The sequence below is a fragment of the Eucalyptus grandis genome, chromosome 6 (genome assembly GCF_016545825.1).
Source record: "Eucalyptus grandis isolate ANBG69807.140 chromosome 6, ASM1654582v1, whole genome shotgun sequence".
In the NCBI taxonomy this organism is placed as follows: domain Eukaryota; kingdom Viridiplantae; phylum Streptophyta; class Magnoliopsida; order Myrtales; family Myrtaceae; genus Eucalyptus; species Eucalyptus grandis.
In genome coordinates, this window is record NC_052617.1 from 48,965,685 (window position 1) to 48,981,133 (window position 15,449).

General features: G+C 41.4%; 2 protein-coding genes across 2 annotated transcripts; one reads left to right on the top strand and one right to left on the bottom strand.

Annotated features, from left to right (window-relative positions):
* The first annotated feature begins 7,877 nt into the window (after positions 1-7,877).
* Positions 7,878-9,181, top strand: LOC104450469 (30S ribosomal protein S13, chloroplastic). The gene is made up of 3 exons (XM_010065036.3): positions 7,878-8,098; positions 8,555-8,779; positions 8,868-9,181. The coding sequence occupies exons 1-3, from the start codon at positions 7,880-7,882 to the stop codon at positions 9,033-9,035; spliced, it is 612 nt and encodes a 203-aa protein (XP_010063338.2). The 5' UTR covers positions 7,878-7,879; the 3' UTR covers positions 9,036-9,181.
* A 1,736-nt stretch (positions 9,182-10,917) lies between these two features.
* Positions 10,918-12,751, bottom strand: LOC104452181 (protein terminal ear1 homolog). The gene is made up of 4 exons (XM_018875640.2): positions 12,123-12,751; positions 11,704-11,817; positions 11,409-11,571; positions 10,918-11,142 (listed from the first exon to the last, which is right to left on the bottom strand). Exons 1-4 carry the CDS (start codon positions 12,749-12,751, stop codon positions 10,918-10,920), a joined length of 1,131 nt encoding a protein of 376 aa, XP_018731185.2.
* Between the last annotated feature and the right edge of the window lie 2,698 nt (positions 12,752-15,449).

Sequence of the window (15,449 nt, forward strand, 5' to 3'; positions counted from 1 at the left end):
AGAAGGGCTCGAGGTCAAAAAATTCATCTAGCACTTCGTTTCAGCCAAAACAGTAAGTCCATCACAAAGATACGAAATTGCGGAGTAATACAAATCAAACTCAGAGTTTGATCAGAAAATTGCCACAAAAAGTTTGATGAAGTACATACCCAAAGCTTCACACAAGCATCAATGACAACTAGAATCAGGCATATAAAAATAATAAACTGAACATGTTGTTCTAGTAATCAATACTTCAGCAACATTGACAAATTACAGCAGAGTTTCAGGTATGCAATTGATAGGAGAAAATAGAGAAAGAGCGAGCGTCATATCGAAAGAGAGAGAGACAGATTGCATAGGCCTTATTCAATCTAAATCAACCATAAAATTCAGTAAATATATGTGCATAAGCCGCAACATGCTTAGCTACATCCAAGAAATGAAGCTTTCCTTCATTTTACATGCATATCCCGAACCATTAGGTCCAGGTATCCACTCTACCTCCATTGATCAAGGGCGACACAAGCACGGGGGAAGCAACGTGAGAGAAGCGAGCACAAACAGAGGCAACGCGACGAGGCGACACATTCAACTTCGAAAAGTTGAGAATCACCACTAGAACAAGTACAATGAGAAAGAATCAAAGTAACAAACCTGATTTAGGGCAAGACGACCACGAGGCAATGCAACCGAGGCGATGCGAGCCGGAGAAACTTGACCAGAGGCGACGGGATTGCAGGCAGTAGGATTGGAGAGAGGCGATCGGAGGCGATGGCACTGCAGGTGGCAGATTCACCCCTTCACCTTTGTTTTGATGAAAAGTGAAGTATAAGACTTCGTAAGTAACCAAGATGTCAGCACTCATGCAGTAACAAATCCTTAGCACCCAACAGGAACCTAAAAAAAAGGGACAACAAATAGAGAAAATCATTGGTCATTTTACTTTGAATTCAAGAGAAGTAAGAGGATCGGATCTTGACAAGTTTTATTTAAGGCACCAAACCTGAGAAGCAACAAATAAACACTGAACAATGCCAAAGTAGCCCCTCAACCTACGCAGGCACGCATCAGCGAACTTCATAGCAGCATGTGCCTGCATATTTCATTTTCACATTATGTGACCATGTCAAATGAGTCCACATATAAAAGAGCCATCAACTTTCCAGTTCATGAAAGAGATCGGATCACAACTCAAAAGGCCGAAGAAGGACTCGCCATTGAGAGAGTTGCCAAGCCAGCTCCAGCTTTTAGACTAAAGTCATAAAACACAGAGTACACGATTCAGTCGGCTTCATGACAACTGACATTTAGCATTCTACAGAAAGTGCAATTTCTAATAGGCTCGTTGTTGAACATATAAGAAGTTCTTATTAGGAAGAATACAACACAAACCTGAGATAAAAAAAGGTAACATTGTCACCGCCGCGTGACCCCGAACAACTGGAACATCAACTTCTCTAGGATCTAGACCTAGTACTTCTGCCTTCATGGAACATAATAGATTAAAAATCTGATGAGATATATCAGCGAACACCTACAATATATTGGGGGGAACGAAAGAAGGGGGAAGGAAAGAAGTTGTTGGCTTTCATGACCTTGTCTCGAAACTGCTCCTCCGACTTCCGGACCGACCCAGGCGCGGCGACCACCACCGCGCCGCGGAAGCTCCTCCTCGAACGGCCCGGCGAGCCGAAACCACCGCACGGAGCGACAGACCGCTTGCCACTCCTCCTCCGACTTCCGGACCGACCCAGGCGCGGCGACCACCACCGCGCCGCGGAAGCTCCTCCTCGAACGGCCCGGCGAGCCGAAACCACCGCACGGACCGACAGGACCGCTTGCCACTCCTCCTCCGACTTCCGGACCGACCCAGGCGAGGCGACCACCACCGCGCCGCGGAAGCTCCTCCTCGAACGGCCCGGCGAGCCGAAACCACCGCACGGACCGACCGCGTGCGGCACGAGGCGACGGCGGAGGCAGCCTTATCGGGCAAAACGCGAAGTGGGTCTTCAGGGGAGCGGAGCGAGGAGAGAGAAGGGTCTGGTTGTGGCGCTGGGGAGGATGGACCGACGGTGACGAGACCGGAGACAGGCGAGGCGGAGGCGACGAGCAGGACCAGCGACAACAGGACCGACGGTGGCGAGACCGGCGGCAACGAGACCGGAGAGAGGCGAGGCGGAGGCGACGAGCAGGACCAGCGACGACAGGACCGGCGGCGACGAGACCGGAGAGAAGCGACTGGAGATGAGATCGGAGAGAGGTGAGCGGACGAAGGGAGAGGTGAAAAGGGAAGATCGCGAAAGTGAAATTAGGGTTGCCCAATTTGTTTCTTAGTTTTGTTCCTGGGAATTCTTGGCCGGGAACGAGAAGTAACTTTTTTTTACTTCTCGTTTCTATTCCAAAACCATTCCCGGGCTAACATTTTGTTCCCGGGAACAAAAAATTAACTTGCCGTTGTCATGCAAGTTTCTATTCTTTTTTTGTTCCGGGGAAGAGAAGAATAGAAATTCTTGGGCTGGGGAAGTTTGTCATGCAGACCCTTACTAATCTGTCTTCTCTCTACCGGTCACGTCGCGGTTAGAGTCCATTTCACTCCTCTATTAAAAAAGAATGGGGAGATGGCTAAGTGATCAATCAAATATTTTAGTTGGTCAAGGCGTAATGCGCAATAAATTATTCCGAAGAGCTTGGAAATGAGTTCCAAGGAGACCGGGCGGAGATTGGAGGCAAAAGAGAGCGTTGAGGTGGGTCACTCCGCCATTACCTTTGAAGGCTTATCCTAATATTTAAAAGTAATAATGATTCCAGGGACTAACAAAAAAGTTGATGGTCAATGCCGACATGTCCACTTGCCAAAGTCGATATCAGAATAAATTTTAGTGCTTTTGGCGTATGATGTAAGCTAAGGTTATTAATGCCAATTGCCACAATTTAAAATTTTTGAATGCACTCTCATAATTATGTGAATGCATGTATAAAACTTGTATAAAGCTTGCAATCAAGAGATGCGGGATATATATTGGATCCTAATATATTTCATGTACTTATTTCTAACTCGTTTCGCTCTTAAGTTATCGACATATACTTAAAAGAAAAGATAGTCTAATTAGTCACTTGTTATGTAAAATCATGATGTGGACCATGGCCAGTCTCACCTAGCAGCCCCTTCAGTCTGCCCATGGTTTTTGTTAACTTAAATAGAACATGACGGTAGCAAAAATGCCTTTGACGAGAAGTTTGAGTTGGAGGAAAGTGAGAAATGAATTAAAATATATGTGTGTGTGTGTGTGTGTGTGTGTGTGTGTGTGTGTGTGTTTATACTTAGGAATTTGTATTATCCGAGGGAGATAAACTGCCAACTTAGTCTGGTGGAGGACATGTCAGCCCATTTCAGTTGAATTTTGGCTTGCTTTTTACTTGCTTCATGAAGTTAATGAAATACTTTACGGATCATAATTCTCGTCATTTGAAAATAATTAGTATTCAGAAGCATTGTGAAAATGAATGGCACCAAAGAAAATAGAGAGAAGGAACAGAAGCACTGTTCATAGTCAATGCTCGATTCTATTTTCAAAATTTTCTCTAATTCTGTAAATTAAAATATTCAGCATGCAACATGGCCACTTGTTCAAATTGCTGAAGTATGAGCTTATTGATGCGACCGCGGTTGATGTTTACCATCTCGAACATTTTCAAATCGCAAGTACAATTGTGGATGGATTGGACACGTTCATGACATTGAGATGTACCGCACCTAGAAGCCAGGGGAAATTACCAATTTTTTTTTTTTTAATTTGACCAATTTAATTTTAAAACTTTTGACGTTTTGCTAATTTAATTACTTTGTATAATTTGGCTGGAAATCGCTAACTAGACACTAGGCGACTTACGTGGCACAATAAATACTAACATGGATAGTTTTTTGCAATGTTTAATTTTTTTGAATTGTTTATGTATATTATATTTCTTTTCTCTTTTTGAATCATCTTTTCTTAGCTACACGCTAGGACTTGGTGATGGCTAGTGACCAACAAAGAAAGAATTAAAAAATATAAAAAATAAAAAGAATAAAATTTACAAAAAAAAAACTTGTCTACAGTTAGGATGGTCAATACCTAAATTAACAAGTTTGAGTCAAAATTAGCCATGAGAACTAAATTAGCAAATCATTAAAAGGCCTAGTTTAGGACTAAATTTGGCCAAAAATTGCTAATGTAGACGCTAAGCAGCTTGGCATAATTAGTGCCGATGTTGACAATTTTTTGCAATTTTTAATGTTTTTTTTTCAAATTGTTTATGTATATCTTTTATTTATTTTCTCTTTTTTAATCATTCTTTCTCCACTACCACCAAGCCTTGGTAATGGTTGGCGATCGACAAAGGAAGAAGAAAAAAGAGAAATGTTTTTTGAAAATTGCATAAACTGTCTACAGTTAGAATGGTCGACATCCATATCAACAATTTTGAGCCAAAATTAGCCATGAGAACTAAATTGACAAATCTTTGACAAAAAAAAAAAAAAACTAAATTGACAAATCGTCAAAACATTTTAGATTAAATTAACCAAATTAAAAGGTTCATGACTAAATAACATAAGTATAATAAATTTAGGAATTTGTTTGTAATTGTCCCCACAAACACTGCAGTTCTCATGAGATGACCCACCCAATTTATTGGGCACTTCTTTTCTTTTTTTTTCCCTTCACTTTACCAATCGACCACATTGTTTCGCAAAGAGTCATCACTTTGAAATATAGATTTTGCAAAATGATCACTCATCACTTATCTAAATGGACAATTGAAAAGTACTTTAATCTTCAATAGAATGCGTACGCATAAAATATTGTTGGTAATTAAAAAAAAAATTGTTGATCAAGTATATTAAGCAATTATTTTTTTCAAAAAGAATTTCTCTAAATTATTCATCTTTCGTTAAATAAACAGATGTCCAGTTTTCATTGCGATCAAAGTGTCCATTAATTGATTCGCTGCATGTTGCTTCGTTCATCTTAATCATGATGACAAAGTTTCCTGCCGGCTAGATATGTTCTTTTGCACGTCAAACAAATCAAACGGACTAAGAAGAAAGGGCCTTTTCCTAATCAATTTGTATTATCTGAGGGAGATAAAATGCCAGCTTGGTCTAGTGGAGGACAATGCGAAAAGAATATATATTAATCTCCTCTCACATTAAAAAAAAAAAAAAAACAGATAAATAAACATGCCGGCCCATTCCAGTTGAATTTTGGCTAGCTTTTTACTTGCTTCATGAAGTTAATGAATTATTTTACAGATTGTAATTCTCGTCATTTAAAAATAATCAATATTCAAAAGCATTGTGAAAATGAATGGCCCCAAAGAAAATAGAGAGAAGGAACAAAAGCACTGCAGTCAATGCTCGATTCTACTTCGACCAAAAAAAAAAAAAAAAAAAAAAATGCTCGATTCTACTTTAAAAAATTTTCCAATTTTGTAAATTAAATTATTCAGCATGCAACATGGCTACTTGTTCAAATTGCTGACGTATGAGCTTATTGATGGCACCGTCATTTGATGTTTACCATCTCAAACATTTTAAAACCGCAAGTTCAATTGTGGATGGATTTGACACGTTCATGACGATGCACTGCACGTGCAGGTCAGGGGAAATTATAAAGAAAAAAATCTTTAAAACTTTTTGATTTGACCAATTTAATTTTAAATATTTTGAAATTTTGGTAATTTAGTTTTTTCAGATAATTTGATCAAAAATCATTAACGTAAATACTAGACGACTTACGTGACATAGTTAATATTGACGTAAACAAATTTTTTCGAATTGTTTATATGCTTTTTATTTCATTTTTCTTTTTTTTTAATCATTCTTTCTCTGCTACCCGCTAGGCCTTGCCGCCTTGGTGACGGCTGGCGACCAGCGGAGGAAGAAGGAAAAAGAGAAAAATTAAAAGAAAAAAATTAAAAAATTGCAAAAATTATCTACAATTAGGATAGTTGGTATCTTAGGCTAAAATTAGCTATGAGAACTAAATTGATAAATCATCAAAAGGTTCATGATTACATTTAGCCAGAAATTACTAACGTAGACGTTAACGACTTACATGACACAATTGATATTAACATTGACATTTTTTTGCAATTTTTAATTTTTTTAATTGTTTATATATATTTATTTATTTATTTTCACTTTTTTTAATCATTCTTTCTCCGCTACATGGCTGGCAAAGATAAAAGATAAAAGAAAAGATTTTAAAAATTGCAGAAATTGTCTATGGTTAGAATGGCCGGCATCCACATAGGCAATTTTAAGCCAAAATTAGTCATGAGAATTAAATTGACAAATCATCAAAAAGATTATGACTACATTTAGCCGGAAATCGCTAACGTAGATATTAATGACTTATGTGATATAGTACTAGCATGGATAATTTTTTGTAATTTTTAATTTTTTCGAATTGTTTATATCTTTTATTTCTTTTCACTTTTATTAATCATTCTTTCTCCGCTATGCTAGGCCTTGGTGATGGTTGGCAACCGGCGGAGAAAGAAGAAAAATGATATAAAAAGAAAAGAAAAAAAATTGTAGAAATTGTCTACGATTAGGATGGCCATCATTCACATTGGGGATTTTGAGCCAAAATTAGCCATGAGAACTAATTTTGCAAATTGTCAAAAGATTTTGAATTAAATTAGTCGAATTGAAAATTTTATCATTGAATGGCATAAATGCAATAAATTTAGGAATTCTTCAACAATTGTCCCCATGATTACTGCAATTCTCATGAGATGACCCACCCAATTGACTAGGCATTTCTTCTTTTGTATTTTTCTTGCCCCTTCACCTTACCCGTTGGCCGCGTTGTTTTGCAAAGAATCATCAATTTGAAATATGGTTTTCACGAAAAGATCACTTTATCATTTATTTAAATGAAAAATCGAAAAGTACTTTAATCTTCAATTGAATGCATATGCATAAAATATTTTTGATAAGTGAAATATTTTTCACTGATCAATTATATTAAGTAATGATTTTTAAAAAGAATTCCTTTAAATTTTTCATCTTTCGCGAATTAAACAGATGTTTTGTTTCCAATGGGAAGAAAGTGTGCATCAATTGATTCGCTGCACGTAGCTTTGTTCGTCTTAATCATGACGACAAAGCTCCTTGCCAGCTGGATATGTTCTTTTACCCGTCAGAAAAAGACTAAGAAGAAAAGGGCCTTTTCCTAATTTCCACACCGCATCGTCCCCAAGACTAGAAGGCGGGCAAGTTTGACTATAGCACACATGAAGATTAAAAGCTTTACAATATCTAGCTTTTTTTTTTTTTTTGTCAGAATAATTAACTAGGTCTTCATAAGACATGCGTGGGTTTTCCCATTTAAGCACGCTTCAAGAGCCGCCTAAATAGTGACGGTACTTTTGGATGGGCATTTCTATGATAGCTTGATTCGATGCACGATAAAATAATCGTCGTGCCCTGTCTATTCATTATCCTGATGCAAAAGATGTGATGCCAGCCGGGGAGGATTGCAAGGCGAGTAGATCCTCACCATCGGATCAAGAACTTCTACCATCAAAACGCGGATTTGCTCGCGTAAGATCAGAAGGCACGGGCTGAGACCCGTTCTCAAGTCCCAAAAGCGTCGGAGAGCAAGGTGACTAGTGAGACTTAACTTGAAAAAGGTGGGGAAAAAGAGATATCTTTTTGGGCCCAAAGCTGATTCGAACCCAAGTTTTCAAGAAACCCCATGATCCGCAATCTCTCCAGGGTCCAGGTCCAGTAAATTCATGGGCCGAGAGGGCCTCGTTCTCTTCCGGACGTCACTGGGCCTGGGGTCGGGGCCTTCTTCCTTTTCCCTTTTCCTTTTTCTTTAAATCCGAAAGAGATAAAAAGCTAATGGTGGCCTCTCATCCGGACCTCGGAAAAGCTCACTTGCCCCGACGACGCCGCCGCCGCCGACGACGAAGGAGAAGGAAGAAGAAGAAGACGACGATGGCACAGGCACTAGCGACGCCCGTGGCGCCATCACTCTCTCTCATCTGCAACCGCGGCGGAGGAGGTGGCTCCGCCTCACCCTTCTCCGCCCTCTCTTTCCCCGTCGCCGCCCCTCCCAAGGTAATTCCCATTCTCTCGCGGGCTTCGGCTTCCGGAATTCTTCGCGGCGCGGTTTGATGTTCGGTGAAATTTCCTGGAGAATCGACTGGAATTCGAACGTTCCGGCCTTCTATGGGATTCGATTCCTAGCGATTATCTTTGAATTGAGCTGACTAGAGGATTTCACGAAGCTCTCTGAGTGATTTGCGAAGCGTGGAAGAGCTGATGCATTGGCGGAGATGCTGACTTGGTTTAGTTCAAAATCCTTTATTTCGTCAGCGCTGGTTTCTCGCAGCTCAGGCGAGTTTAGGATCGCATAATTGGTTGCAATGCGAGCTTAGCGCGCTGTCGTTACCTAGAATCTCGTCCGCATTGCGCTTCGATTGTATGAACTGGATGGCTTTACAGGTTTTTGTTTTGTTAAGATGTATGCTTGAGTCGAGGATTCGTCACACTGGTTTCGTGTGTCGTCTGTAGCTCCAAGGCCTGAGCATCCGATGCGCTCGTGTCGGAGGTGTGGAAATCCCGAACAACAAGCGAGTGGAGTACTCTCTCCAGTACATCCATGGAGTAGGCCGGACCCGAGCTCGCCAAATACTCTGCGACCTCGCCATGGAGAACAAGATCACCAAGGATTTATCGGAGGAAGAGCTCACTACGCTCCGTGATGAAGTTTCCAAGTACATGATCGAAGGCGATTTGGTAGTCCGCCCTCCCTTTCGCGTTATTCTCTTTGATCTCCTGATGTCGTCCTTCTTAGCATCCCTCCTTTCGTGTTTTGGTTATGCAGAGGCGGTTCAATGCGCTCAACATAAGGAGATTGAAGGAAATCCAGTGCTACAGAGGCACGAGGCACATCCAGGGGCTGCCTTGCAGAGGACAGCGCACCAAGAACAATTGCCGGACACTGAAGGGCAAGCGCGTCACTATTGCAGGGAAGAAGAAAACGCCTCGTTAGGCAAATTTAACTGGTTCGTTTATCTGTGATGATCGCCGAAATGAAAACTCGACTTAGAACTCCATTCATTGTTGTGCAGGAGAAGTAAACGTGTCTTTTTATGCTAATGAAATTTACTTCAGCAGTGCCTGAGTTTAGTTGGTTTCTATGCTTTGAGAAGCATCTCCTTTTCTGCATAATCATTAACTTCCTTTGCCTATGTCTGAAACACGATTCTTCAGTATAACGAGTTGTAGTCGAGAGAATTAGAGGTGTTGCACCATCGTGCTCAATTTTTCAAAATCACAGACTGCATGATCAGGAGAAGCTGATATCTGGTTGAGACAAATGTAGTTTGTGTTTGCTACACACGAGTTGGCAGATGCCTTGTCGTGTCGGTGAGTCGCATGATACCTTGGTCCGGTCATGTTCTGCATATGTACTGCATTATCTGTGCTCTGAATATTCTTTTGGTTAGTCATTACTGTCTTTTCTGCAGTCTCAGTTGCACTTGTTCATGTAGCTGCTTTCTGTGGCCCCTGTTAATCGTCTACCTCGTTGAGCTCGTAATACCTCAAGCCATCCTTTTGGAGTCAATTGTCAGTAGTGTATCGACATTGCAATCGTTCGTCAATTGCTCGAGCATTTACTCTGTCCAGATCCCCGGTCTTTCTCTCGTTGTTGGGTCATATCTTCATCGGGATTCAATTTAGTTCCCTAATTACTTTCTTCATGACAACTCATTAGGTTCCTGGAGGATGTCTTTTGCTGGTCTTCGCAAGTCACATTGGTCGTCACGGCCTTGCCACGGTGAAGATTGGCAGGGATTTCCTTCACCAATCCATCATTTAGTCACTAAAACTAGCATACGATCCCTAACTCAAAGCCTGCGAGTCCCGAATGAGAGGCATTGCTAGTGATCATGGATCGAATCCATTAAGATTAACACAGGCCATGTGGTTAATGTCTGCTCCCATTCCTGACAACCTCGGTTTTCTACTTCTAGTATTCTTCGCATCAAATCACTCTTATCCTATAATAGTTTGTTAAAATTTGATGATCGATGACAAAACTAACCAAATAAATCGTATAAGCTCCACTATCCAAACTCCCAATAGAAAGAGCAATCACGCTGATAAGGCCTCTACACCACAGAGTCGATTGAAACATGATTAATGCAAATGAAGACCAATCCACAGCATCGAACTTTATTGACAGAAAGCTCACGGTGGACAAAACTATGGCCACAAGTTAAGCAGTGGCTAAATCTACGGACGAAGCTTTGGCAGCACGTTATCAAGTCTCAGTTAGAAGACCTGAAGCAGCAAAGCCTTGGACTCTGAGAGGATATGCACATGAAACTGAGCAGCACAACTATTAACAGGGCATTCTTACTAGATCAACTAGACCCGGGTTCACATGAATTGATCATTCTCCACCGCCAATCGTGAAGACTCCACATATGAATCACAGGCAATTATCGGTGGAGATAGAGCTGATTTAATGGAACGGGCGAGACGGTTTTACTCGTTCAACACACGAGAGAGCATTGATCAAAGCAAAAACATACACCAGTAGAACAGTGATAATGCCTGAATAAAAAACAGGCGATATACAGACTGTCTAAATAAGAGACAACAACAAATACAAATGAAAGTTCCTAAAGTCCCGTGTGTTTCCAATTCACCCTGGACTTCATCATCTCATCTTTCCTCCAGGGAGAGAATGAAAACACAGGAAGGAGAACGCTAAACCTATCAACTTGGTTCACAGAGAACCGAAGAAAACTAAACATGACCTCAACGCCATTTACAACTGCCAAATGATGCTACAGAAACACAACACTTCTCGGACAGAGGGGGAGGGGAGGGAGACTCCTAGTTAGACATGTACGATGCTGCCATTATCGGGCCTCATCACACCCACCAAATTGTTCCCCAGCTATGACCATGGTTGCTTCGGCTCTGGTTTCTCGAGCTGATGGTGCACCTGGACATTTGCCAATTTCGATGAGCAGGCCGCCATTCTTCTGGCGGCCATTGCCTGGCGTTTCGGTGGCAACCACTGGCTGATACTCCCTACACGGGAAGGCCCTATTCTTGAAGGTGCACTCCAACGCTACCTTGCCCTATAAAAAATACGACATTTTCAAAAATAGATCACTACAGGACCATATAAGATTTTACTAGTTGAAGACGAAAATCAACAAAAACAAAATCTAGTTAAACAGGTTCTTCGAATGCACAACTATCACAATATGCATAACAAATACTAACATCGTTTAAAATAGAACCCAAAGCAGAAAAGGTAATAACGACAGATAACTCATGACATTCCGTTCAAGCTTGAGCAACACAAACAATGAAAGCAGATGCGGGTCCTTCAAAGCTTCACCTGAATCTTGGCAGGGCTGATTTCGCACACTTTCTTGCTCCTGAAGTTCAAATTTTTGATTGGGAGACACTCCCACCTGAAGTTGTGGTAAGCCTGGTACAACCTCGACGCCCCGATCGGGTTCGTGAAGTTCACAAACGCATAACCCTTGTTGGCCTTGGTTCTGATCATCAAAGTAAAAATCTATCAAAGGAGGGTCAAATGATGAATCAAACAGTGAAAAATAACCAACAATCTGTATCGCAAAGTACTAAAAACAACCAGCCAAATTAGTGGCCGAGATCGAGCTCGTTACTTGAAGTCTACTGGGACGTAGACGAAGTCGTACTCGTATTGGTCCTCCTTTGAATCCGCCATGGCATTTGCTTCATCGCAATGCTTGTCCAGAATGTACAACAAATCTTTCCTCCTAAATCAAACATAAAACGATAACAAAAGCATGATCAAAACAAGCAAAACCAGAAATAAACGACGGAATTTGGTGGTTTATTGTTTTACACGAGGAGGCATATAGGTCCACTGCATGTAGAGCAATAAATGCTCAAATAAATTGTTCAGCGTGGAACATCGAAAGTTAGACCAACAGTAACGACCTTTCATTCCCCACTTTTACGTTTCAAGATAAATAGCCACAAGAGAAAGGAAATTCCAGAATTGAGAAAAATCACAAGGTACTAAAGTTTGTTCAGAGAGCAAGAACACAAGCGAACGCACTTGAACTGATTAGGGATGTTCCGAATCATGACCGTCGTACTTCCGTTGAGTACAACTTCCGGATCCTCGCGAGCAACATCGTCATCGGTCGCGTTCTCCGCAACAACCAAAGCCTTACCAAGCACAGCTTCACCGTAATCATGTTTGTTCTCGTCGCAGCTATCGTGTTGCTTCTGAACCCATTTTCTCCCCCCGCCGGAGGAGCTGATCAGATTTCCATGTCTCTGTCTTTCTCTCATCGATCGAGGAGGCATGAAGCTCCTCACACCGCTTCTCTTCCTCTCCTTGCAGAAGGGCGTTCTTGGAACCTCCATTTTTCCGAGCAGCTTCTTCCCAAGATCGCCACCGAAGACCGGGTGGGGCCTTTTCGGGGTCACATGCTCACCGTATCTGATGGGTCGAGGGCGCAAGGTCGTGTGGAGTTGAGGGTTCAGATAATAGTGAACAGGCGAAGGAGACACCCAGCCCGAGAACACCAAGTGCGGAGGCTGGAACTGATGAAGTCGGAGCTTCTGAAAAGCGAAGTGAGGTGGCGCGTAAGGCTCGGCCAGCGGATTCAAACGGGGCTTATCTCCTCCTTCCCACGTTTTGGACAGAAGAGAAGAAGCCTCGCTGGGTTTCTGGCACATGCTGTGAACGCACGGTACAATCTTCTCTCCTGGTTCTCTTCCGAACAGCTCTGCTCCACTACAAAGGGGCTAGGGTTCAAGAGTTTATATCATCCTTCTTTTCCCCACCCTTTTTCTCGACGGGAAAAACCCAAAAGAGAAACAGGGCCGCGACAGAAGTTTCAACTTTCTGATGGAGCAGAGCTGGGGGGATGATGATGATGGCGATGGATATTGGAGAGAGAAAGAGAGAGGTGCGTGAAATGAAAAGTCTAGTTTTGCAGGGGGTTTGGTTTTCACGTAACGGGATAAGAGATCTGAGCAATGATGAAAGTAGGAATATGGAGAGATTTACATGCATCGGTATCACTCCATTCCATTTAATGCGCGTCATCGGAAGATGACAAACCTCCGCTCGCGTCGGCGGCTTCCTCCCGATCCATCTGAAGAGAGAGAGGGAGAGCCGCGTGTAACATCAGACAGACATGGGAGTCTGCTCTTCTGTGGGATTTTCGCGGTTTGTTTCGAAATGGGTAAATAAAGCGCGACGCGAACTGAGGGCATTGGGATTTGTTAAAATACGGTTTTTTCTCGTTTTCTATTTTCAAAGTTGAGATGGAGGAAACCTTTCCAAATCCCCACTAAGTTGGATTTTTTTTATAAAGATGAAGAAAGAAAAAAAAATAAACATAAAGAAATGGATAATTAAAGAATGTAAAACATCGCCAATAGGCACGTGTCATCGCTAGTTAAAAAGAGATTGTTTGATATCATTGAAAGATTTATTAATTTACAGAGATGAAAAAATGATTGAAATATCTATTTTGAAACTAATGAAGAAATTATTATGCATTTAAATGGCTCTTCGTTCTTTCTTATCAATCAAATTATTTTGGAATGAAAATCTATAGTCATTATTTTAAGAGTCGAGTTGAATCGCGTCGCAAATTATTTATCTCTTTGAATATTATTCACTTAAATTTATTTCTTTTAATAATTCCTTTGCTTTTCTTTTTCTTTTTTTATTCGGTTGCTACTTAAACAATAACCCCACCGTTTTCCTTTATATATTGGTCGTCATTTGACATTATCTAAGAGTTGTGATCATAAGCACATCATAAAACATGAGCATAATAATACCATCATGCTAGCTACATTAAAGTGAAAATTAGATCTTACATACTTAAGAAGTATAAAGTAGTAGATAGTTGCGAGTTCTTATATTGCATCGAGTGGTCAATGTCATAGGATTGGATTAAAACTTGTGAAATTTCTTATTAATTATAAGAAACTAACTATAAAAAGAAAAATAAATAAATAAACTGGATTTAATTGTGCAGCAACCACTGTGGTGGTTTTGATTACCTAAGAATAGCCACCATTGCGATGATTGGATCATCGTTAGAATAGGAAGTCATAAGGATAGTGAGGAGAAAGAGAGAAAGGGAATATTTGGTGACCATCGCAAGATAATAAGATCAATTATAGATTTGAAAAGCATGCAAATGAAAAGGGAATGAGTGAGATAGAATAATCTCATGTTATAACCAAGGCGATGGTTGTTGTCATGGTGGTCACGTGCAACCTCGAAGGTGGCCGATGACGAGCGACCGATCCAATCGAATTCGGCTTGGTACACCCCGGGCAACCTACTCATGTGGGGAGTCACGTGCAACCTCGAAGGTGGCCCTCCCTTGTCGGGAGTGACGGGCGACCGAATCCTAATTAAACCCCTTATTAATGAGGTCAACTGGGCATCCTGAGATGTCCGATTCAGAGTGGAGCAATTTAAGAACTTGTTAAAATCCAGCTTAGTATCACATATAACATGCGTGATAATTTTCTGAAGTCCATACGTCGATGCGGAGCAATAGGGTCGCATTGCAAGAGGCTATATTATCATTATTTCCACGTGGAGTGGACAGTCGATGGAACAGAATCCAGCAAACATGATGTTTCTCTCCCTATCATCTCAAGAGCATGGCCTACTTGTTAAGTTGTGGATGGATTGGACAAGTCATTAATGAAGGAGGCCGCACCCGCACTGGCGATTCGGGATTTGGGTAGGGGGAAGGACGATTTCATTCGTACACCAACCCCAACCAAGCGGGCGAATTGAACATTGCCATGCGCCTTTTCATCAGTCTCAGATCAACTTTCCCTTCAACCCCGACTAAGAAACTCTCGATTATCTAGGGTTGTCTAACGGGATTGTCCGAATTAAGAATTGCCCGAACCGGCGGCCGATTTTAGGCAATTCGAAAATGATCCAACTTTTGATTCCCATTCTTAAAATCGATGGTCAATCTAGTTTTCAATTTCAGGATGGAGTTCGGACCGATCGGATCAATCGGATCAATCGGATCGGACCAATTAATTATATATATGTATATATATATATAATATATTTTCCTCGCCCCGCCCGCGCAAGAATAGAACAAGCCCCACCCCTTTTTTCCTTTTCTTCTTTCTTCCTTCCTTCTTTTTCTCCCTCCGTTCCTGCCCATGAATTAAAATTCATCATATGTACCCCAAAAAACGAAGACCTGGTCTTCTTTCTAACTGCGGGGTGATGAAACTGGGTGAATGTGAAATGGGTTCTTGCACCAAATGCAATAAAAAACCAGAGTGTGGAGATGGACCCGAAGATGAGTGGAAAGAGGGAGGAGGGGTTGGAAGGGTCAAGGATAAATTAAACACATTGAGTAATGGAAAGGAA